This window comes from Rhamphochromis longiceps, linkage group LG19 (assembly GCF_057381845.1).
Source record: "Rhamphochromis longiceps isolate RC_006_pf linkage group LG19, R_longiceps_female_GT1.1, whole genome shotgun sequence".
NCBI classification, from domain to species: Eukaryota; Metazoa; Chordata; class Actinopteri; order Cichliformes; family Cichlidae; genus Rhamphochromis; species Rhamphochromis longiceps.
In genome coordinates, this window is record NC_140575.1 from 29,906,684 (window position 1) to 29,932,026 (window position 25,343).

Consider the following 25,343-nt stretch of genomic DNA (forward strand, 5'->3'; position numbering starts at 1 on the left):
CTTCTAATACATCCAAGCTACAAGTTTACACTGACCTGCCAGTGAAGACGTGTGAACATTGCAAGTTCTGTTTCCTAATCTGTGGCCCCGGCTGACACTAATGCCTGTAAAACATCCTCTTGTGCAGCCAGAGTCAAGGAGAAATCATTAAACTAGTCTCAGCATGAAGCTCCAAGCTCCTACCTATGTCCTCCACTTGCTCCAGATAATCGTTATATTCTCTCAGGCTGGGGAAGTCAAAATCTCTCTTGTTGTAACTGCAGAGAAACAAGAGAAGTGGTGATGCAAAAAAGTAAAACCTGGTGAGAGCAAATATGCACCGACATTAATAGCTTCCATTAAATCAACCATTTTATAATACCATGTCTGTATCCTGGCTAATAGGTGCACATTAGATGTCAATTAGGGGCTATTAAAGAACAGATAACAGGGAAGAGAGAGGAGGCAGGGAGGGGCTGAGAAGTAAAAATCTGGCAGAGAAAGAGCCTTCCCGTTTGAGCACCCCCGGGGAGATGCATTGTCTACAAAACAAACAGTGTAATGAGAAAGACAAAAGGTAGCTTAAGAAGTGGGAGGAGGCATGGGATGACATATAAACACCAAGAACCACACCCCTCACCCTCACAGTCCCCCTCACTCACATCTTCAGCACTTTCTTACGAATCTCCACCTCCTTATCTACTGTCGGGTCCTCGAAGAGCTGCACGCGGAAGTTGCTCTTCCTCAAAGGCGTGTCGCACTGCACGCAGTTGCTCGAGCCGCGAACGAACAGCATCTCAACGCAGTTCTCGCATCTGCAACAAAAACAGGCATTAAACAGCAAGCTGAACTGCATTTTTTCCCCAGAGGTGACCCTCCTTGGGCACCTCTGAGAGTCAGTAGTAAGCACGCTTGTGTGAGCGTATGTGGCAATTTCCCTCAGAATAAAGCAGATTTGTGTTTGTGTGGTTTTTTTTAAATCTCTGTAAACCATCAGACACAATGGGTGATAATGGGGAACATGAATATTTCCTCTGAGTGCTCAAAGATGGCTGGGATTATGATTGGAATGTCGATTAGACTGCCTCCCGCTCTCAGAGAGGAGGAAATTAGCCCGACACCCCATCAGCGGAGCGTCTGTCTGCACTGGAAAAACATTTACTTTATTGTTATTTCAACAGGCCTCAGTCATTTAGCCACGTTGCATAATATGATAAAATCCAGCTTGGTAACTCATGGCATAGTCTATCATTACAGGAAAGGACCGAGTCTTATGTAATTTGGGAAATGCATAGAGATGAACAACAGCAGTATCTTACTTAAGCTGAACTGTCATTTAAACTAAAGCTTTTAATAAATCTGAAATATTTTATACCTTTTTAAAAACGGATCCAAAAGTCATTCCAACCTTCCCCCACTTTCTTATTATTCCTGACATGGTGCCTAAATGAAAGGAGGCTGCAATGGAATAAACCACAATCTTAAACACTGTGGAAATCTAGGCTGTTACTGATCAAAGTATTTGCTATAAATCTGTTAAACGGCTACGTCTTTCCAAGGCAAAAATATGTAGCAGTACAGCAAAGTCATGATGAGTTTTTCAGGTGGCCTTTAGTTCCCCATATAAGCAACAATGAATCAGAGCTCTCCTCGGTAAAGAGCGTGCCTTTACACAAAAGGAAGAAACTATTTCAGGTTTTAAAAAAAAAGAAAAAAAGAAACACAGGCCAAAACAGGAACTTTGTGCACCCTCACTGGAAACGCCATGGTAACCAATCAGCAGACCTACCTGAGGGCACAATTCTGTGCTTAGCCATCAATCACACCTTTATGCAGGTAGGCGTTTACCCATCAGTCACACGCAAGTGAGTAGTGGACACCGAAGACAATGGGAATGTTCCTTTATCTCCCCTGATGGGGTGGAGAGCCTGGATAAACGTTTGCACAGTACACTCTTTTAATTAGGTCTCTGTGGAGCTTTATTTCAACAGGAATCCACCTTCCTGCTTGTGACCACCTCAAAAAAGACATCTGGTTTCCAAATAGCACTATCTGCTTTTGAGCATTTACAGTTTTCATAATAAAGTATAACAAAGCTAAAGGGGGGGGAAAAAACCCGACTTTTCACCACACGTCACTGATGGTATGGTTGAGTCATTTCTTCCCAAAAGTCAAACACTGGGCATGAGGCACTGGTGTCGAGTCAAAAGTTCTCCAGGGATGGAGCTTATTAGAACAATCATGACTGAGCCATCCTGCAAGACATTTCACTTCATCAGCAGGATTTAAAGCAGAAAAAAAAGCAGTTAAAGGAGAAACTGCAGAGCCGTGGAGTTTGGCTGTTTATACCTAGCGTCACACATAAGGGTCAAACAAGCCCAACCTGCAGAGTTGTGACACCAAAGCTTTCAAAGCAGCTATACAACAAACTGACGAAGCACCACGGAGGACTGTCTTACAAGCAGTTCAGCTTGGCTTACAAGAAGCAGCAATGTAAAAATGAAAGCTGAACGGCAGACAAACATCTGCGCCATCCAGTTGGTGCTTCGGAGTCTGAAGTGCAGCCTGGAAGAGGCAGATGTTCGCTGTGGCCTCAGGCTACAGGAGATCTATAGGCCTGGCCATATGGAGGTAGATTGAAGGATTCAGCTTGTTTCCACAGGCCCACAAAGAGCCCATTCATCAAAATGGGGCAAGGAGTGGGGTGTAGCTTAGCCCCCCGCCCCATAAATGGACCACACAACAGAACTCTCCAAAGGGGAAATCCTGTGTAACTCTAGAGCAAAGAGATGACCGTCTAAAAGGGAGGGAGGAGACTCTTAGAATCAATTTGCCAGCTTTGAGATTGTGAGCTTCTTTCATTTTGCGATCAAAGGAGGATCAAGATTTTTTTTTTTTTTTTTTTTTGCCAATTCTACGCTCAATTGCAAACATTTAAATGGACAGATCTTTAGCTACTTGCCATCTCTGAGTCTCAAGGCTGTTGTCGCTGACTGAGCACTCCTGACTCCTCCCTCTCTCACCTGTCCTGCTCGGAGCTCCAGGCTCCTATCTCTCCCATCTGCAGCTGTCAGCAGGTCAGGGAAAGGGGGTGGTAAGGGGAAGGTAAACAGGGCCCTGGCTCAGCAAAGAGACTCCTCTACCACCACTACCCCCACCATCTCTCAGTGACATTGCCTGCGTCTTTGCTGTGTCACTTTTGAATTAAAGTGCAAAAACAGAAAAGCAGGAGACAGCATGAGACCGAGCTTGTTTGCTTGTTACAGTGATCTCTATATTTTTGTTTCCATCTTAGACCAAGGGTCGATTCAAGACCAAGTAGAGATGGATTTGTGTAATGGCATTGTATGAAATCTAAACAATCTGCAAAACCTGCAGCATCACAATCAGAAAATGCCAAAGACCAACACTATGACTGCTTAAACTAAAAGCTTGCCCCAACCGCACATTTATAGTACTTTAAAGAAAAGCCAAGAACATGTCTGAACTTCACACTGGACGCTTTTTAAAAAAAAAAAAAAAAATCTGAACGATCCCCAAAACGACTTCTTGCATTGCTGCTGTAGATTATCCTGCAGCATACGATTATAATTGTAATGTTAGCATCACTGTGTCCACTTTCTAAACAGCACTGTGTGCCTCAGCTACAACTGTTTTTGCCTGCCTGTGCCCAGTGTCAAATGCCAAAGGACACGGACCCAGTGTCATTGTGCAAAGGTAATAAATAACCCACATCAAATGCCCCTGGTGACAAGGATACAAAATGTGCTGCGGTGGAGTTTAAATTTAGATGCATGGAGAAGCTAATAATGCAACTGCTGAAGGCTAGTCAGCGCAGACTGGACGGGCCACTCAAAGAAGAGACATTCTTACATTTATCTAAATGGAGTCCAAGTATTCTCAGCTGTTTATGATTCATCTAGTATATGTATCTCAGTAAGTCAATTAATCCTTTAATGGACAGTCACTGAAGAAAATGGCTTCACAGAGGCCTGGGTGATATCTTCAAATGACTTGTTTTGCGAAGAATTGGTTGTGTTGTATTAGCATTATCGCTCTGAATAACTGAACTGCTTTGTGCTCTCACTAGTGCTACTTTCTCCTGGTAAACAGGCCGGTGTTTATATATATCCCTCCTATACTTCATGAACATTTAAAGTGCTTTATGCTACCACACACACACGGCACTAGATTTTACATCTTTAAAGCATTTTACCTATCACATACACTCTCTCTCTCATACCAAGGACATGCAGACTGGAGACGCTGGGAATCAAATTGTTCTCTTCTGCTTATCCTTATCAAGGCTTCGGGGAGGCTGGAGCCCATCCCAGCTACCATAGGGTGAAAGGCAGGGTACACGCAGGACAGGTCGACAATTGTGGGTCTCTACCTTCGGTTTTGTCTTCAGTAACTGAAAAGCATGCTCTACTGGTTTGAGATCAGGTGACTGACTTGGCCGTTGAAGTATATCCAGTTTCTATGGCTTGAGAAACTCTTGGGTTGGCTTTGCAATAAGCTTTGGGTCATTATCCATTTGTACTTTGAAGAGCTCTTTGATCAGTATTACAGCATTTGGCTGAATGAGAGCAGAGAGTTTAGCTCTGTATGCTTCATTATTCATTGTGCTGCTTCTATCAGCAGTCACGTTGTCAAACACTAGTGACCAGGTTCCACTGGCAGACATACGTGTTCATCCCATAACACTGCCTCCACCATGCTTGACAGATGATGGGATATGCTTTAGATCAGGAGCTGTTTCACTCTTTCTCCATACTTTTCTCTTTAAATAATTCTGGTATATATTCATTCATCTTAGTTTCATTTATCCAAAGGCTTTTGTTTGTTTGCTTTTGTTAAGCCCCTTGGATTAAAGATGTATGTTGGTGCACAGAGTCAAAAACTATATACCGTATTTCCCGGACTACAAAGCGCACCTGAATATTAGCCGCACAAGCTAAAATCAGGGGGAAATCCTGTTTTGTACATACATTAGCCGCACCTGACTAAAAGCCGCAGGTGTTTCAATGTTGACTTATCATATGTAAGAGAATATGCACAAAGCGAATTGTCAGGAAAGAGATGGCTGTTTGGAGACACACCCCTTTTATTAATATTTTGAAAAACAAGTTATGGGTACATATTTGCACAGCTTTTTAGGTATATGTAAAAGTAGCGGTAATTACAAGTATGAAACATGTACTGTGCTTCATAAATGAGTAACAAATGTAGTACATAACAATAACCTACAGCACACCAGAAAAATAGATTCGGACTACCTTTTAGGCTCAGGTGCAGTGACACGGCTTTAACAAGAAGAAAAGTCAGTCATTCACCATCTTTCTCTTCTTCCTGCGCACTGAAACCACCAAAGTCCTCTTCTCCAGTGTCGGAGACGAACAGGCTCAGGATCGCTTCGTCATCCACTCTCAGCTTCTTTCCTTCGTTGTCACTTTCAAAACCAAACAAATCCTCGTTGTCAGTGTCAGAGTCGAACACCCTCTGAAGGGCCGTGGTGTCCTCTCCATCATGCAGCAGTCCAGCCCTTCGAAATCCGTTGGTGATCATGGATGTTTTCACACTTTTCCACGCTGTCAGATTCCACCGGTGGAGTTGAGCATGACTTGCTTTTCGCAAGTTTATTGCCGCTCGTCATCCACGACTCCCGCTGAACGTGTAGCGCTACTTGTACGGCACTATGTTGCCTGGCAGATGGACATGTGACCAACATACCACTCTTGAACCCCGATACTGTGTGTCTGATCACATGCCCTTCCGCCAGGCAACGTAGTGCCGTACAACAGCGGAACAAACAAAACAAATCGTCTTACGATATGACAAAAATCATGGATAATCCATAGAAAAGCCGCACCTGACTAAAAGCCGCAGGGTTCAAAGCTTGTGCAAAAAGTAGCGGCTTATAGCCCGACAATTACGGTAACCATCTAAAAACTAACCATGTGCATTAACCTCTTAGATTTTCTTTTTCTTATATAGTTTTTCTGAAGAGCGTTGTTGATTAAAAATGAGAAAATGGATAACTCTGAAACAGAGTTACAGATCTTGTAGCATTTCTGTAAGACTTGCTTCAAAAAAAAAAAAAAAAAAAAAAAGGGGGGGGGGAAAGAAAAGCCAAAAAGCATCAGTGATGAAAATACTAATATGGTTAGGGAGTGCAGCAGTTTCCAAGTGATGCATAAATTCACTGTCGCACCGGCTCTGAGGAACAGATCCAAGGTGACCCGGGCTAGGACATCTTTCCAAATTGCTTCATTGCAGAATCATTTTAATTTTCTGTGTGTAGTCCTGCATCCAGACAGAGGCAGTGAGTTATGAGCCCGCTGACCTGATGACAAAGCACGACCACTTCCTGATGGCACGGTCAATAAACAGACAGGGTCGAAAAAGATGTGCTCATCAAGCTACCACCGTCGCTGCATAATGCTCATGGAGAACATGTCCCCTTCATTTAAACGTCCATGTTTTTAAAGGGCGGACAAGGTTAAATGCTGAAAAATGCACAGTGAAGTTCGAAAAAGTATCTACATGATGCTGCTGCACAGAAGTAGCAGAATACGAACAAATGGAAACATGCTAACTTTTCATCCATTTCTGTATGTTATGCAAATAATAATCATAATCTTCTACTTCTTTCATATGATCCCTTTAGGGGTAGCCACAGTGAATCATCTACCTCCATCTCACCCTATTCTGTCCCTTTCATCCTCTGTCAAACCAACCCTCTGCATTTCCTCCATCACTGTGGCTTCTCTCGTTTCCTCCAGCAAGGTAGCTCCATCTTCAATATCCTTTAACCAACATATCCTCCCTCCAAACCATCTCATCATTGCCTCTTATAATAATAAAATACATTACTTTAGGTTTTGCATTATATTTTCCGTTTAATGCAAAAATGACAAATTCCAAATTAAGCCAGACCTGTGGCAGAGGTGCAGCCATTCAAATAAAAATGTAGCTTTTAGTTAGGTTGGCAGATTAACATGGAAAAACTTGCGCAGTCAAACTCGAATTTGATTTGCACCTTTGAGCTGGCCCTTTTCAAAAACCTCTGAATAATTCATATTCATTATGTGGTTCAAAACTCAGCACAGGGTGTTTATGCTCCTCATCATTAGTCACTTTTCCCCCTGCCATCCTAAACTTGCTGTACTTTACACACACACACACAAAGACACAACTGCAGGGTCTGCTTTTCTACAGAGGTCTCTAAGCTGAGCTGCTTACAGCCAGTGTAGGTCATATGTAAACAATGGCCGCTATACTGTGTTTACCAGCAGTATTAGCCTAGCTTTGCAATTGTGTAGCTCTATCAGGAAACATAACCCACCTCTAAAGCACACTTTCTGTCTACAATGACACAGCTATTTAACACCAAGACTATAAATATGAGCTAGCCCAACAAACCGTCAGCATTCGAGGCTTATCAGTTTTGTTTACGTCCAAGTCCCCCAATTAAGACTAGAGATGTATGTGCGGAAACAGTTTTAAACGCTATATTATAGCTGCTTTTGGGGGGTGCTTTGTGTTTGCGTGTCGTTTCGAGCAGCCTGGAGCAGAAACGCCGCGATGTTGTGGAGGATTTGTGCTCTTTCCTTGTAGCTGTCAGGTGTGAATACTCACAGCGTGTGGCCGCAGACGTTCACCATCAGCTTCAGCGACGGGTTTCTGTATTTGGTTGTTTTACATCTCGGACAGCCCTGTTCGTCCATTTCTGTCTGCACCACACTAAAAAAATAATGGCAATAATAAAAAGCACTTCAGAAACAAAACAAAACACGTCAATAACCTGCAGCTCTCCTGTCAGATTCCAAGCTGCGAACCACTGCGTTACACAAAATGAGGTCCGACAGGAAACGGCATTAATAAGATGTGTTCCTATTTAATGATTGCTTTTAGAGGTGAGGTGCAAATAGCTGCTGGCGCACATACATGCAAGGGTTGCTAGGGAGTCCCAGTGGAAGCGAGGTAAAATAAATTAAGTAAATAAATAACTTTAGCTAGTAGTAATAGTAGTAGTAATGGTAGTAATCGAGTAAATATAACAAAACAAAAAAAACTTGCATATGATCTTGTAAGTCTGAGCAGAAACATAATTAAAAACAAAAATCAACCCAGACATTGTTTCCCTGGGTTTCTGACATCATATCGTTTCTGGATGATTGTGAATTTGGGAAAACAACTCGTAAGTTACATTAAGTTAGTTTTATGAAATCATTGCGAGAAAACGTGAACTTCGTAGGAATTAGTTTGATATTTAAATATTTTTAGTTTTCATTCCTCCCAGTGCTTGAGCTATAATAGTTTATTGACTATATGTGGATGGTAGTAATTGTTAAGACGATCTGAGACTCTTTTACTATAAAAGATTCAATGAAAACATAATTTAAAGTTCAAATATCAGTAATGATGTGGTGTTGGACACCTGTTACGTGATGCTAGACAGATCACCTGATTTGGGAATGAGCTACTCTTGAGAGAAATTTGAGGTCTAGTCCTCATATGATATCTTTCATAGGGGTGTGCTGTTTTTTTTCTGACATTACTTTGGTCGCGTATAGTATTCTGATCCAGTCTTTGGTGGGAGGGGTAGGCTACAACCTCGCAATAGCCACTTAAAGCAGGATCTGTGCTGAAACTTTATTACCTTCATTCCTGAAATAACAATAAAAACAAATTTAAAGTGTGAGTAAATCTGATATCTATTTTTTGTTAACATTTGTTACTTTAAAATTGTCAAAATAAATGTAAACTGGCTAAATAAAGTGAGTGACAGTATTCCCAGCATTACTTCCGTTTGGATTTCCATACATCGAGATGGAAATAAAACATTCTTTTATGTGCATACCTACAGACAAATGATCTCCTGACAATACAGACAACAAAGATATCCCGTTCCCACGATCACAAAAGCACTCACCTTGCACAGGTGAGCTACGTTAATCTACTGGAAGTTATATGACTGACAGCTGGAAACCAAACATTCGCGTCTGAATCCATGCTCGCTCCTCCCTTACGGGCCCTCGACGGCCAATAGCGAGGCGCTCCTGTAGATAGACCCCACCGTGTCTCCCTCCAGCTCCAGTCCCCGCAGAGTAAAAGTCACGTTGGAAGGAAAAGGGGAGAGAGATATCTACTTACAGCTGCTGTCAGATATCCGATCGCATTCGCATGGCGAGGAGGTAACCTGATCGAGCGGGGAGGAGTGACTTTACCAGGGAAGGCTTGAACCAAAAAAAAAAAAAATGTCTTCTTCTTCTGCCGGAGAAGTCACAACAGCAAATGACATCAAGAGGGAAAATGTGAAGGAGGTGGATACGCGGGAGTGCATCAAGCTTGTGGCGCTGGACGCGGCGGAGTTGCCCATGGAGCGCACGACTCCCAGCACTGACGCGGTGCGCACTGAGCTGTTGGTGAATGCCGCTTCCTCTCTTGCTTTCTCCCCGGAGCAAGTGGCGTGTGTCTGCGAGGCACTGCAGCAGGGAGGCAATGTGGACCGGCTGGCCAGGTTCCTGTGGTCCCTGCCACAGAGTGACCTGCTACGGGGCAACGAAAGCATCCTGAAAGCTCAAGCCCTCGTAGCTTTCCATCAGGCTCGGTATCAGGAGCTGTACAGTATTTTGGAGAACCACAGTTTTAGTCCGTCCAACCACACCTTTCTGCAAGATCTGTGGTACAAAGCGCGGTACACCGAGGCGGAGAAGGCGCGGGGTAGACCCCTGGGCGCAGTGGACAAGTACCGAATCCGGAGAAAGTATCCTCTCCCCAGGACTATCTGGGACGGCGAGGAGACTGTTTATTGTTTCAAGGAGAGGTCGCGGAACGCACTGAAGGATCTGTATAATCAAAATAGGTACCCGTCTCCAGCGGAGAAAAGAAATCTCGCCAAGATAACCGGACTCTCCTTGACCCAGGTCAGCAACTGGTTCAAAAACAGGAGACAGAGAGACAGAAACCCGTCGGAAGCACAATCAAAAAGGTGAGGCAACAAAAGGAGCACGCCACAGACCTTTTCCCGTCACAGATCGCTCATCAAACGGCAATAAATTTTACTTCTGAAGATTATGTGCGTAAAAGGCCCTTTAATTAAAATGAACGCCGATTAACTTTACCAAGTATTTAAAAGTTGTTGTTTTTTTAATGGAAAAGCGGCTATATTATGCAGTTGGACCAAGTTCGACTACTGACAATACCGAGTGTATTTCATAATCGTCTTGCCGGCCTCACAAATAAGAACGAACAATTTAAATCATTAACTATTCATAGTTCAGAAACACAAAATTTTATTTGTAAAAGGGGTTAGGAGCACGCTTTTAATGTTTTGAAATATGAAGCTGTTGCCATTCAGATCAAGTTTCAAGTGCGTTGGTGCTAAGAGGCATGGAAACCATAAGCAACAAAATACACACTTCAGCGATTAAACTATCAGACGCGGGGAGTGGGCAACTTTAATGAGACGGTTCAAAAGATGACTTGAAAGGTTAAAATCTTCTTATCTATTCGTGGTGTGTGTGCGTGTGTTTGAGCGCGCGCACGCACACACTTGGTGGTGCGCGTGTACTCAGTAGCACATAAATCATTTTCATGATCATGACTTCTTTTTTTTGCCCTCCCCTTCTTCCTTTTGGATCAAGAAAGGATCTCAGAGCTTCCATCAACTCCTGCGCTTCATTTCATAATCCCGCAGACAAACAGACTGACATGTGCACGCTATTCTTTCATGTTTCCCTCTGAGTGAACAAAGATGACGCACACCTGGTGGAGGTGACCCCTCTGTCTCTCTAACCACACACGCGCACGAACGCGCGCACACACAGAGGCATATACACACCATTGTAAGCTGTCTTAAAATCGCCAGTAAAAAAATAATAATTTCAAAGTTTTTAAATCTTTATAAACCTTTGATTTCGTTCTCTTTTTTCCCCTGTTTTTTTTTTTTAAACTTGTGACACCCTTTTATATTTTCCTGGAAGTGGTGGGTTTAGATGCGTGTGTGTTTGTGTGTGTGTGTCCCTTAGGGGGGAGTGGGGGTGTGAAGTGGTGCAGCTGTTTTAATCAGTCTTTTAAAAGGGGGCTAGTAAACAAAATGAGGCTGCTAATATAGCTGCTCCTATTCTTTCACTTTGTTATTCTTGGAAAATTAAAAATAAGAATTTTCACTGGAATGTCCCAAATCAGAGGCAAAACAAATAAATAAATACTTGAAGCCATTTGTCCTGTCAGAGCTGGCATTTTGTCACTCCAGAATTTATTGCGCCAAATGGTTGCACGGTTGTTGACGCTGCCTGGTTGTTGTCCATGCAGCTCTCCATGAGGTAAGAGGGCTACACAGACACAGCCTGCCTTCAAAGCTTTGTAATAACCCAGCAATAAATGTGAGTCTGTGTGCTCTGGCTTAAAAGCAAAATGTGGGTGGAAATGAAATGAATTCCATTATACGAGTTTATGGTCTAATTGTGTCGGTGTTTATAGTGTTCTTCCTTCCCAGAAACATATACAAATGGTACACAAATTTTCCCTTTTTATTTTCCTCTGTTTTGTTACACACCATTTGCCATCTTTCTCCCTCCTCTTTTGTTTTTCTACAGTGAATCAGATGGAAACCACAGCACAGAGGATGAGTCCAGTAAAGGCCAGGAGGAGCTGTCTCCTCGTCCTCTCTCCAATTCTTCAGATGGGGTGATAACCCACGGGAACCTTCCTATTCAGACGGGACCTCTGGACAGTGGGGTGGTCATCCAACAGATCGGGGACATCAAGATGCCTCCTGGATCCAGCAGTGGCGGTCTCTACAATGGAAGTCTAGTGACCAGTAACACGCCCTCTACTGTATTTCACAATGGTGGATCATCTTACCTCCACTCACCTGGAAACATCCTCTTCAACGGGCTCAATTTGGGCATCCAGCCCCTGGCATTTAATCCTCTGAGACCCTCTGGAGGGGTGCTGCTGGGGGGCTCTGGAGTGGACATGCAGATGCAGACAGGACAGGACAAAGGACTAGGGAATGCTGAGGAGTCCACCCTGCCATATGCATCTTACGCTGGCTGTGTGAATGGGTCAGAGGTGAAGCTGGAAGGGGTTCACACCATGGCTGCCCAGAATGGCGGCTCCTCTGTTCTGACATTCAGCTCCCCATCAGGCGCTCTGCAGCTGGGTGGCTACAGCCTGGTCCAGGTACCAAGTGGAGTCTCTGACAGCGATGGCAGCTCATTACTCAACAGCGACGTAGGTCTTCCTCCCCTGCAGCTTTCTTCTGCCTCCTCTTCTTCAACAATTACACAACAAGGTGGGTTCATGAAGTGATTTGCTGTCTAAGATGATTCAATTTTAATACTTTGATCTTCTTTTTTACCTTTAGAGGTTACGTGGTCATGTGTAGCTGAAATGTTCATGGAAGAGACTGAGTCAGAATGGACATGGATACAAATATAACTATGCTAAGAATAATTGTACTTTAACTATTCTCACTAAGGAAGCAACAATGTCTCATAAGGGAGATAAAAGATTTTTAGATAAAAATTAGAGCCATCTGCTGTTGATTTTAATAACAGACAGTTATATATGAATCAAACTGTCTTTATATACTTTTAAAGTCAACAAAAGTACAAAAACAGAATCCAATGTTGTATCAGAATGAAGATCTGAATTAAATCTATAGCACAGAAATCACAGCCTTATACCACCTTGCATTATAATACGTGATTGTTGCTCTTTCCCCTCCTTAAATGTCCCCAGTGGTTTGTCAACAGGTCTCTACTACACCCACCCAATATATCTGACCTGCTTTATTGGCTTGTCTGTGTTTGGGCCATAGCCCTAGGGGCTGATGGTGCACATAACACAGACCAGAAGAAATATAGAAGGGACACACACACACACACACACACACACACACACACACACACACACACACACACACACACACACACACACACACACACACACACACGTATATATAGAAGTGGTGGTCCTTTTAAAACCCCAGAGATGGATAAAAACAAGTTCTGAAGTCACCATCACTCATCATCATTACGCTCTTGATCTCCAGAGCAGGGGAGGGGAAATATGTTGAGACAATCAGAGGCCATGAAATGCACTAACAGGGAATAAGCCATTACAGCACTTACTTTGACATGAAGCAGAGAATGTAAACCAGGATGAATAATTAGAAGAAGAAGAAAAAAAACAGAAAATTGCAGCTTTCTCTTGAGTTCTGGCAGCGTTATTCATTTGTTCTCTGGTGCAACTGCAGGGTCGATCTTAACGTCCTCAAAGTGTGTAAGACACACAACAGCAATTTTGCGGCCAAGGCCTGCTGTAAATGGAACGCATAATACTGCAAGAACCGAAGAGGGGATCAGGCAGCGGGAAGGGGATCTACTGCAGCCAAACTGGAGAAAGATATATGTATTGATCTATTGTTGTATCACCACAGGTACCATGGCTCTGAATAATGTAGCAGTGAGTTCCTCCAGTGGCGACTCATTCGAGCAGCAGGACAAACTGACTATGGCATCTTTGCACCACAGTACGGTTCTCTACAGCATGAGCAATAGCGGCCAGCCATCCATCAAGAAGGAGCCTCTGGAGGGAGGTGTTTATTCCTCGTACCATCACGGGCTCCACTTGGACCCCAGTGGTCAAATCAACTACTCCGGTTCAGAAGAGATTTCCTCCAGCCGAGGTCCCGCCTCAACCGCCGAGGTCACTGCCGTCAGCTCATCCAGCCCGGACTCAGAGGTCTACACCACCCTCACTGTCAGTACACCCCTGATGGCTCAAACAGAACCGAGCAACCACCACCTCCAGCCCACAGAGTACCTTGGGGGCCACGAGGTCCGAGGGGCACCGTCCTCACACCTGATGGGCCCCGGCATGAACAACAACTACATGAACCTTTCAGAGAGCAAGGTGGATGGCTCGGGTTCAGGAAGCATGAACGAAATGGTGCGGGCAATGTGTGGGGAGATGGAGGCTACGGAGGGAAAGGAGCTGGCCAAACTACAGACAGTGCAGATGGATGAGGACATGGCTGACCTTTAACCTCAAACCTCTCCCTTTTGCAGAAGCACTCAAGTCCGCCCAAGCAGTGATATGATGAATCTTTTTACTCCTTTTTGTGTGCGTGTGTGTGGGTTGTTTTTTTGTTTTGTTTTTTTTTAAAAAAACATTCATTTCCTTTTCAATGTTAAATTATTTGCATTCATTTGACTTTTACAATGCACTCAAGTCAGAGAGGAGCCTAGTAGGTGGGCTTTATCAGTTTATCACGAAATAATAATAACGATGGTGATGTGCTAACAGAAGACGTTGCTGTAAGCGTTTAAGCCGTGTCTAAATGTGCATTTTTATAGACTGCACCTGCTACTTCCTGTTGAGTGGATTTGATCTGCAGAAGCAGGTGCTGGAAAGCCTCGAGTCATGTGACAAGGATGTTCCTCCAAACTAAATGCGTCATCTGGGTCAAACCAAAAAGGTCATGCTGTAGGGGGAACAGCAAGTGAGCCTCTATGATAATGGTCAGTTAAACAGCAACAGCTTTACTGAAGGACTGCACACGCGTTTATAAAGAGAATAGGTCACTAAACACACAAAGCTGCTGATTTGGGGGTGGGGGAGTGTCCTTCAGTAAGCACTTTAGATTGTCTACAAAAGCCTCACAAATCAGTACTAAAAAGTGCAGCTTTTTGTGCTTTAACTCATACCAAATGAGCTGGGAGGGTTCAAAAATGGGACAACATTTAAGACAAAATGTGCCTTTCTGCTACTTAACATACACAATGGCATTGGCCTGTTTGGGCATTTGCACTACCATAGTGACAATACAACGGATGTGTTTCAAACAGCCTTTGTGTTGAGGGTTTTGTCATGTGTGACACACCTCAACAAACGCACAACCCTCTCGGCAATGGCTCCTATTTCAAGCCTCATCATCAACCTGTGAGACCAGCATATGAACGATGATCAAAAAGGTCAGCTCGCACGCTGGACGTCACATGTTTTTTCTAATGCTGCAGCTAATAGTATGTCAACTTGATGTGGTGACACCGTGCTGTATCATCTTCCATTATGACCCGTCTCCATGATGTCAGTGATCACGAATTATATTTTTTCTGTAAAAACCAGGTGCAAACATCACGTATGCTTTCGAAAAGTATAAGGAACAAAGGGACAGAAGTTATGGACGTGACTAAGTGGAAAAATTGTGTTTTTGTTTTTTAAATCGTCCCACTTTAAAAACAGAGAGAGATTGTGGTCATTTCTCTTTGCGTGGCATCATCGTGTTTGGGACACTTGTGCCTTGTACTTTTTTAATCTTTGTCTTGCCACGCAGCTTCAGAGATTTCCCACTGTCACCGTCGCCAGGACATTAGTCGGGTATCAACTGAGGGAAAGACACAGGAGTGCAGAGCCCATTTGCTTTTCACAGCAGGAGTTCTCGCTTTCATACGTGACCGTAAGCGGGACATTTCAACCTCATGGCCAACTCGCACCATGCATATTTATCAGTGGATCTACATGCTAGTGGCCTCGTAACACTTTTCTTGAGGATCTGTGACATGATCCTCTCATTTGAGTGGGCATTTCAGTGAAAGTATCCTCAGTGCTTTAATGTCATAAACCAAAAACGAGTTGTGGGCAAAAGATAGTCTTTTTTGTGTCTTTGTTGCTTTTTGTTTTTTAATCTTAGTTTGAATTATATGTTTGTTATCTGAAATTATGTGAATGTATTTTTCTAAATCTCCATACTGCAATAAAAGTTTATATTTATAAAAATGGAAAACAGGCATTTTTAATTCTTTCTAGAAGATGACTAATAGCGTTATTTAATTCTCTTTCGTCATAGCATGTCTGAGATAAATGGAAGTTTATGATGGACAAAAAGAACATCTCATCTCAGTGTTTTGGAGTCCTGTGCAGCCAGATTGTGAGGATACGGGGTTGGGGAGGGGTGAACTGGCACACTTTAATCCAGCGAGCCTGGTGCAGCTCTCTGCAAACCTGCAGTGATCGTTTGCACATGCCTGGCAACCTGGAGTTCATTAGGCCTCCTTTTCTCATCTCAGTCTCTGTAATTCAAATAAACAGCAATGAGATTTCCAGAGGTAAAGCTCCTTTTGGGTGGGGGGTCTGCAGCTCCCCACAGCTCAGTCCAATCCAATGGTCTTTTCCCTGAGCGAAGGCCAAGTCCCCCACTCCCTAACTTCAACATATGGAAGAATGAATCTGAGGTGCTGTCACTCACAGACACAGAGTTGATCCAGAAAAGAGCCGAGGCTCTTCTCAAGGCTTGAGGGGATTCGCTGTGAATTCATGAATCACAAGCCAATACTTGTTCGCGCAATGGGCACCTGACCAAACCAGCAGTGGAGAGATAAGATGGAGACAAAGTTTGACAAATGAATGAACAGCAGGGGATTTTTATTTTCTGCAGTGTGTGTCTGTGCTGGATTATAGGAGTCGTCCTTGCTCGGGGAATCCTGGCTACGGGAGTTATATATGATCTAGCTGATGACCTAAATAAACAGAGGCTGTTTGTCTGTGCTCACTGTTGAGTCACAGAGAGGGGGAGAAGAAAAATGGCAGGGACTATCGGGAAAGGGAGAGAGAAGCAGGCAACCTGGATAAAGTTACCTGTGCACAGGTGACCTCGTTGCCATGGGCAGTGGATTAGCTGATTGTTAGGTATCAGGTAGCTCCTCCTGTAATATTGAAGAGGGTGAAAACAGCTTTGTTGGAGCCCAGAACAATATCCCATTTGCAGCAGGATCCCATAGTCTGTGGATCTCACGGGGAGGGGAGAGGAGGGTGGAGAGGGGGAACAGAAAACTCCAAATTCCACCTTTGTGTATTGTGCCTATGAATTCAGCAGAAAAGGAAAATAAGCGCTGCCACAAAGACGGCGTGTTTGGATTTCTACAGCAGAATGTTTAAAGATTTCATAAATAAAATGCTTTTTTATGGGCAAAAACAAAGAAAAAAAACCCCAGGACATCCCCAACGCCAAACCAAACAGTGCAGTGGATCATTTTGTCCACAATTTCAAACACGCAACGTGAAACATACTCAGGCGAGCAGTTAAAAAGGAGGGAACTCCCCCAGAACTCTGGCCTTATTAAAAACACTGACCTCTGATCTTTCAGATGGTTTCAAAGCTGACATTTAATGCGGCGCAGCAGACTGCAAGCCATATGTAACATGACCTGGGGAGCACGGTACTCCGCTGCTCCACGTCCCACTAATGAGAGGGCAGGGGTCAGCGGGTACCAGCCTGCCCTGTACAGACCCACCATACAGGCCGAGCCCCGGTCCTGGCACAAACAGTCTGCTGGCTCCAGCCGGGCTGTGGAAAGTATGTGGCAGTGTTTGAACTATGGAGGGGAAATAATGACCTTGTAGAGTTTTCTTTTACCTCCTAAGTTGTTGTTTGGCAGAGTGTGAGGTATGCACACATGTCTGCTGCATCACCCAGTGTGGCAAGAGATGGGGTGGGGGGATGCAAACAGCATGATTCACTGCTTTGTTCTGGAGCACAAGGACAGAAAACATAACTCATGAGGACAGCTTTAAGTGTGCATGTGTGAGTCTGAGTGTTTGTGTGATGCACTCACATTCTCTCTCTCTCTCACAAACACACACACACACACGCACACACACACACACACACGCACACACACTCAGGGGCAGCAGCTGGGAGGCAGCATCAAGTGCACACCACAGTGGTCAAAGGTATTTCCCAAAGAGAAAAAAACACCACTTTGTAACAGGAGCTGCGCACATGAGGACTGAAGTGACCAATGCAGACCATAAGGCGCACCCGCACACCTGCCACACAACTGCGCGACTCCTAATACCCAAATACCAGCTCATCCTCCATCCTCTCAGGGTTTTACATTTGGACTCGGATGCGAAGTATTGTCATGGCGCCCCCTCCCTGCCAGAAGGCACACATGGCTCCCCGGCACATCACGTTGAAATTGTTCCCTTTTTAAATTTTTTGTTTTGTTTGTTTGTTTATGGATTGGTCTGCCGACCTCGTTTGTTTATCCATCCAAGAAAAGAGTTTCTCTAAAACATGGGCATGTGCTCCTCCACATGCCCGGAGCGTGTTTACCGAGCAGAGCGCAGTAAAAGCCAAGGCCGTAATTGCATATTTGTGGAGGTGGTCCTCTGAGGAAATGCGTAATGATTTTGATGAGGAGGGGCGGGTGGGTGAGTGGTGATGGTGGCAGTGGTGGAGGGGGTCTAACCCCAGTACACTTGTACCAGGTCTAATTTTCCAACATGACAGGAAACTCTGTTAAGCTGATAATTGCAGCTCCAATTTCATTTAACTCACTCATGTCAACAGTTGTGTTTTGTTTTGAGAGAAGGAGCTGCCTTTTTTTTAAACTGCCATCCACATAACCGGATAAACCTCTTTTACTCCTAATCGAAGAGACATTTAGAGCATCTTGAATGGGCAAATCTCCGAGGCAACGAAAGGGTTTACTTATATTTACTTATATTTATTAATCTGTTGCCCAATGTGGAGTCAGTCATATGTGAGCTGCCATATGAAACTAAGAAATACCAGGCGTCACTCATAACCGGAATCCACCTATGCGTTGTTGATTTGGGATTTTTTTCCCTTTAAATAAATAAATGATTCATGTTAAATACATGTTGTTGGAGTGACATTTTCCTTTAAGGGGAAAAAACCCCACAATGCTCAAACACCATGGAGACTAAATCTGACATTTTTCACTCAATTTAAACAGCATCGGCTTTGTTCCAGTCCATACAGCTGAAATAGCACTTTGGATTTAGACAGACTGAAAACCATCTGTTAAGTGAGCCAGTGCTCGTTTCAATTTTCCTCTATATTTGAGGGGAAAAAATTAACCCTACAATAGGAAACTTACCCCCCACCACCCCTCTCTTTTGTCTTTTTGACGATGACATTTTTATGAAGTGTTTTCACTGTTTTGAGTTGTCGCGCACTGAAATTGAGTAAAAGTGCGACATTTCACCTATTTTTTTAAAATCAATATTACACAAAATGCTCTGGTGTATGCTGCTGTCAAAAGGCTAATTAGTCCAAATAAGGAGTTGGAAGAGCATAATTCAGAGAGCTCAGATCAATGGCCTCCTTTACGCATAAACCCCAGATTAATGAGAGAAGGGGGGAGAGGGGAAAAAAAGTTTATTTAATTTTTTTCTGTGAAATCGGTGCTGGATTTCAGCAGCACACAGGAAGGGAGTCGGGGTTTATAAGTTAATAAAGGACGAATGAGACAGCGTGGGGACAAAAAGAAAAAAAAGTACAGAATGAGGAATCCCTGCTCCCTGGAACGAATAGGCCTAACGACTGATAGCCTATCCGAGTACTGCATTAACTCCTTGTCGGGGTATGAGCAGACCAGCACTGGCCGTGGCAGAGGGGGAGAGTCCACATCTTGAAATAATCTCGCCCCCCGGGCTGCTCGGGTTAAAGGAGGAGGCGCGGCGCAATGTGGTAGAAATATTAGAGAAACCCGAGAGCCGCTCATCAGACAGCTCATTTACTGAAGCACTGAGGGTTTTACACAGCCCGAGTGCTGCTTACACCCCAGCCTAGTCCCGTGTCCACCTACCTCAGAGGGTTTTTTTGTTTGTTTTTTGCATAGGGTATCCGCTTTTACTCTTGTTCCACATTATAAATCCCACAGCATTTGTTACATTTGAATCAAATTGAGGTTTTGGGCTTTTAACTGCGCATGTGTGAGAAAAGTGGACATTTGAATGTTTTCTGTTTTTTTAAACAATAATATATACTTTTTTTTTTTTCCAGTAGCTATAATTTGAGCTTGGTGAGACAGCGGTCCATCCAAGAGGAAAGTGCTTCAAATTAATGAACACACGCTAAACAATTCGTTTCAAATTTCATAAATTATTTGTTTTTCTGCATTGTTTCCATTTAATATACTACACAAATTAAATTCTCGTCTTTATGACCTCGAAAATGAGATGCTGCATTTCAAGGGCCTGTCCTTTCAGCGAGTTCAAATAGCAGCATAGCACTGAAGCGATCACGTGGATGTTTCACCCGCAGTTTTGAATTCATTTTCTGTTTTTATTATTTAATAGCCTGGACATTCGCCCATATTCCCGAATATTGAGACGTTTTGTTTTTCACACGTTTGCCCGTAAAATCTTACAGCGTGATTTACAGCCTTGCTCCAGAGTCTTTAGAAGTGCATTTTACTGAGTTTGACAGCACTAAAACGAGTTCAAAGCATTAAATCTTTATCACAAAAATATGCCTTAGCGAGATCTAAGGTCTTCAAAAACAAAAACGTTTTCTGTGAAATTGTTTTTGGTTAAATTTTGTATATATTATAATTCAATCCCGCCCCATATAACATATTGAAAGGGGGGTTTAAGTTTCAGACTCTGGTGTAGATAAAGAAATGTGATCTATATGGTTCAAACCAACAACTGCACCACCGAGGACCAGTGTCGCAGTGAACTCATTTACTAATGGATTGGTTTAGAGTTTCACCCCGCAGAAAACACTGGAGCCAGTGCGGTGCCCGTCTAATCCTTGAAATATAAATGTATAGGCTGCAGACTGAATGGGGTCTCTCCAGAAACCCAGTGATAAAAAGGAGAATGAAGCAAAAGAGTGGCATCTTTTATTTGTCCGGATGGGCTATAATATTAATATTAAGACTCACGTGGATCAGCAAAATGTTTGTCACCAGCAGGATGGATTTTATTTTATTTCAGTTTTATAAAGTGTGTATTAAGTGTTTATGTGTTATTATTATTCGTGAGGATGTTTGGCAAATTGCAAAGGTCCACTATGATATTTTAACAACCTCTCTCTCTTTCCCTCTTACTCTCACACACACGCACACACACACACACACACGCTTAAGTGGCTGTTTTCCTACTGGTGGTCTATGGGCCGTAACACGTTTGGCAGGTAGTGTTGGTTCCTCGTATAAAAGAAGTTCGTAATGGCGCATAATGGACCCAGCTATCTGAGGAACTTATTAAATTATATCACCTCATAAAATAAACGGCTTTTGTTAATTAATAGGATATCAAAGGTGAGGGTGAAGCAAAAATGTGCAGCCTGCATGTAATTATGGTGTCCACAACACACAGTGATGGTAAATCGAAGAAAAAAAACAGAAAGCAAAAGAAAAACAAAGACTTGGGATTGGTTAAAACAACATAAATTTCAGCAAAAAATAAAAAAAAATCTTCTGGGTTTCTACCTAAAACTATTTGTTTATAAAAGCAGACTACAATCTCTGTTTTAATCGAGCATAAACCTGTCTTCAAAAACCAAAAGCTCTGTGTTTTTGTGGGTTCACCCTCCACTGACTATGATTACTGATAACGTGTGGAGGGAGAGCATTCTGTGGTTTGGTTTTTTTGTCCCACGCGGGAAGGTCTGCCGTCCATAGTCACCGTTTAAAGAAGATGTAGCCTCCATTCAGAACACGTTAATGCGACTTTTAAGAGGTCTGTAATAATTGATTAGTGTTTAGGTGCTGCTCTGCTCCCTCGGATGAAGCGGGAGAGGGACTGTGGGGGCGGGAGGTGGGAGCGCTCCTATTTCAGCCCCTGACGCACTGCCTCTGGGGAGGAAACGGAGCTGCAAACTCAGTCCTGCTCTGCTGTACAGGGTGCAGGGCAGAGGGAGAGCCAATCACCGAAACGCAGAGGCTCCCTTTAAGCCTGACATATCTCCAACAGGAACAAATTGTCCCAACAATCAACATCCCAATCTGCTGCGCGCATCAGGGGCTGGAGTGGAGTGGATAGCTTCTAGGCCCGTGCAGCGCGGTCGGATTGCGCTGGATTGCACCGCGAGGACTCACAATTAAACGAATATAAACAAAGTCAACGACAGCTACCGCTTCTTTTTGGATAACAGCGCAGAGGACTGAGCCCCGGACATCATGTCTATATTACCGTCCTTCGGGTTTACACAGGAGCAAGTGGCGTGCGTTTGCGAGGTGCTGCAGCAGGGTGGAAACCTGGAGAGGCTCGGCCGCTTCCTGTGGTCGCTGCCCGCTTGTGATCACCTCCACAAGAACGAGAGCGTCCTCAAAGCCAAGGCGGTGGTGGCCTTCCATCGGGGGAACTTCAGAGAGCTTTATAAGATCCTGGAGAGCCACCAGTTTTCTCCGCACAACCATCCGAAGCTGCAGCAGCTCTGGCTCAAGGCGCACTACGTGGAGGCGGAGAAACTGCGGGGCCGGCCGCTCGGAGCTGTAGGGAAGTACCGGGTACGGAGGAAATTCCCGCTGCCCCGCACGATATGGGACGGTGAGGAGACAAGCTACTGCTTTAAGGAGAAATCCAGGGGGGTGCTGAGAGAGTGGTACACGCACAACCCATACCCGTCCCCGCGGGAAAAGAGGGAGCTGGCCGAGGCCACAGGACTGACCACCACGCAGGTCAGCAACTGGTTCAAAAACAGACGGCAGAGAGACAGAGCCGCAGAGGCGAAGGAGAGGTACGTGAAACTGTCACAGCCTCGCTGCTGTCTCACTCCATGGCAGAAAGCGTTTAGTGTTTTTTTTTAAAAACATGTTTCAAGAGCAAATAATTCTTTGGTAAAAATGCTTTTTGTAAGTGGCTTCAAGCAGCGAGAATATAAATGAATCAGTGACAGCGCTCTGACAGCGTGGCCCTGAAGTAATCCTGAAGTAAAGAGAAAAATATAAATCCTTCTCATGCGAAACACCTCATTCAAATCGTCCACGCACTGAGTATTTTAGGACGTGTTCACGTTTCCACATCAGATCTGTCCTGATAACAGTGAAGGTGTTAAACAGCAGCGAGATGTTGTCAAACGCTGAACTCACTTCAAAAACGCCTGACTTGTCTCGACTCGAATTGTAATCCAAAACAATTTGAAATCCATCAACGTGACTTCTTTTTTAAAATTTCTTTACAAAAAAAAATCATAATAAAATAATATGAAACTTTTTTGAGACCATGGAAATTTGAAATATGTTAGGCTGTGAGGTTAAATTAGGTTACATGGGGATATAAATGCGTCTAACACACGACTTTTACTTTAAACAGATCAGCAAATGTAGATAATATGCGGTGAAATTAAAAATCAGGAAAAGAATAAGAAGGCGAACAATAATAATGTTTTTTAATCATTTCTCTCTCACAAAGGACAAATTTCGTTGTTAGCAAAAACGCTGCGGTTTGTGCGCAATATCCATCCACGTTTACAAACTAATAAAGACGTTTCCTCAAGGCCCGCCTCGCTGATATAATGTCATCTACTAAACTGAGAGCATTTTTCTCTAAATTTCCCCGTTGTTGTCATTTCCAGGGAGAACAGCGAAAATAACAACGCAGGCGGCAACAAACAGAACCAGCTGTCCCCTCTAGACGGAGGAAAGTCTCTCATGTCCAGCTCGGAGGACGAGTTTTCTCCACCTCAGAGCCCCGACCAGAACTCAGCGCTTTTGCTTCAGGGCAACATGAGCCACCCCGGGGCCTCCGCTTACCCCATGTCCGGACTGGGGGCCCCACAGCCGGTGCACGGCATGCACGGACACCCACACCAACTGCAGGACTCTTTGTTGGGACCTCTAACCTCCAGTCTTGTGGATTTGGGCTCTTAAAGAGGCTGTCAGACGATCAGATTCGACAAAAGAAAACAGGAAAAAAAAGAAAAAGACTGATAAGTGTATCAGATTAAATACATGTATGAAATAACACTATAGTAGCCTATCTTATAATATAGACTGACTTGTCTGTCGTTAAATTTGGTTAGAACTAAATTCCTTAAGGCGCTTAACCCATATACCCCCTCCACGACAGGAGCTTTTCTGATCTCCTGCACATGGAAACACACAAACAGGACCTTTCTGAAACTCTTAACGAAACACTTAACTGGACTGCCCGTTTGCTTAATTTATGATATTTTGTTAAAGATAACAAACAAAAAAAAATATAGCGACCTCCTGCTATGGAAACTAAGAGGTAACGTTTTCATTAGAGTCATGGTAATTAGTTTCCAATAAAACAAAACTAATTAATTTGTCTCTGTGTTATTTGTGTATTTAGCGAGGGGCAAAAAAAAAGGGGGGGGGGGGGGGGGCTGGTACTGCCTTTTATAAATCCAAGCAAACCAAAGGAAGCACGCCATTAATAGGACAGATTTCTATTATCTTTCTTTTTTTCTTTTTGGGGGGACTTGAATGAGCCCGTCCTCTGACAACTGCACAACAACTAAACAAATCTCCAAATCTGCACGGGTGGGATTTGAATCGGAAATTATTATAAGTCGCCTTTTTTTCCTTCCAGCACGGACGAAATCCTGTTCTACTGGTTCTCAGCTTTTCAACAATAAACCGAGAGTCATGACGGGAAATTTAATTCAACACTAATATGAGTCAACATCAGCAGCTGTCTGTCATGAGGCTTGTGTATACGCAGGAACCAGCTTTGACTCTTTTGAAAATCGCTTCTGCTCCATCATACATGTTTTGGCTACAGGAGGAAGGGTTTTTTTCTTCCTTTTTTTTTGCGTAATTTTTTTTATTTATTTATTTTTTTTAGCCCAGTTGCTGCGGATCATTGGCTTTTTGTTGCCGTGTTTTCTTTGCTCTCTCTGAGAGTTTGCTCTGTCGGTTCCGGGCCATGAGAAAGTGCCACCGTTCAACCTTTACCAGCCTCTTTTTTTTTTTTCAGAAAAAATATGAGCAAACATCCCATATGCGAAAAAAAATAGCTTAAAGTTTATAGTGACTTATGGCATCCAAAAGAAAACAAAACCAAATACATGGACTTTAGCATTAAGCAAACAGCTGTAACCACTGAAAACAATCAGAGCATTAACAGACACACCTACTCTCACAGAGGTCAACAGAAGTAATAATAATAATAATAATGATAATGATAATAATAATAATAATAATAATAATAATAATAATAATAATAATAATAATAATAATAATAATAATAATAATAATAAGGTGGTCTGAGAGCAGGAATCTGGTGAGGACAGCTCTCTTGCCCCCCACCCCCTCTGTGCTCTCTCTGGGCTCATGTCAGGGTAAATTGTTTTGAGCAGAGAGCACCGAGGATTTCCTGAGCATAATCTGAAACAGTCGCCGCTTGCATTACTGCCTGATTGCGAAGATTGCAGAGCTGCAGGGCTGCAGCTCCCACTCTCAGTGAAGGAAACCTTGAGGTATTCTCCATCCCAGAGGCCTCACTGGTACGACTCCTCTCAGCATTTCATTTCTGCTAAGACATCACAGCTCGCCGTGGCTGTGTGTGAGAGATTTATCCCGCTGGGCCTTTACAGACCCGCAGCAAGGCTGGTTGTT

The 25,343-nt window shown here is 43.5% G+C and overlaps 3 protein-coding genes across 5 annotated transcripts in view; 2 read left to right on the forward strand and 1 right to left on the reverse strand.

The window, feature by feature from the left end:
- The window catches only part of mnat1 (MNAT1 component of CDK activating kinase), a 36,508-nt gene extending 27,351 nt beyond the window's left edge, over positions 1-9,157 (reverse strand). Inside the window, exons 1-4 of one of the 3 annotated variants that reach the window (XM_085391223.1) lie at positions 9,139-9,157; positions 7,621-7,725; positions 642-794; positions 184-257 (exon numbers count right to left, since the gene is read on the reverse strand). In XM_085391223.1, coding sequence (XP_085247349.1) covers positions 184-257; positions 642-794; positions 7,621-7,709 — 316 coding nt within the window. In that variant the 5' untranslated portion in view covers positions 7,710-7,725; positions 9,139-9,157. Of the gene's footprint in view, positions 1-183; positions 258-641; positions 795-7,620; positions 7,843-8,917; positions 9,053-9,138 lie in introns of those variants that run through there. The other 2 variants (XM_085391222.1, XM_085391221.1) reach the window with 2 other exon arrangements.
- On the forward strand, positions 9,103-14,222 carry six4a (SIX homeobox 4a). Its single transcript, XM_085391214.1, has 3 exons — positions 9,103-9,976; positions 11,586-12,286; positions 13,436-14,222. Exons 1-3 carry the CDS (start codon positions 9,243-9,245, stop codon positions 14,041-14,043), a joined length of 2,043 nt encoding a protein of 680 aa, XP_085247340.1. The 5' UTR covers positions 9,103-9,242; the 3' UTR covers positions 14,044-14,222.
- Positions 14,223-21,618: 7,396 nt separating this feature from the next.
- On the forward strand, positions 21,619-24,047 carry six1a (SIX homeobox 1a). Its single transcript, XM_085391574.1, has 2 exons — positions 21,619-22,498; positions 23,336-24,047. Exons 1-2 carry the CDS (start codon positions 21,939-21,941, stop codon positions 23,628-23,630), a joined length of 855 nt encoding a protein of 284 aa, XP_085247700.1. The 5' UTR covers positions 21,619-21,938; the 3' UTR covers positions 23,631-24,047.
- Positions 24,048-25,343: the final 1,296 nt, after the last annotated feature.

Excerpts from the sequence above, each read along its gene's own strand:
- six4a (XM_085391214.1), top strand. The coding sequence starts at position 9,243 with ATGTCTTCTTCTTCTGCCGGAGAAGTCACAACAGCAAATGACATCAAG. Across the intron at positions 9,977-11,585 it reads TCGGAAGCACAATCAAAAAG|TGAATCAGATGGAAACCACA; the intron begins GTGAGGCAACAA and ends GTTTTTCTACAG. Across the intron at positions 12,287-13,435 it reads TTCAACAATTACACAACAAG|GTACCATGGCTCTGAATAAT; the intron begins GTGGGTTCATGA and ends GTATCACCACAG.
- six1a (XM_085391574.1), top strand. The coding sequence starts at position 21,939 with ATGTCTATATTACCGTCCTTCGGGTTTACACAGGAGCAAGTGGCGTGC. Across the intron at positions 22,499-23,335 it reads GCCGCAGAGGCGAAGGAGAG|GGAGAACAGCGAAAATAACA; the intron begins GTACGTGAAACT and ends TGTCATTTCCAG.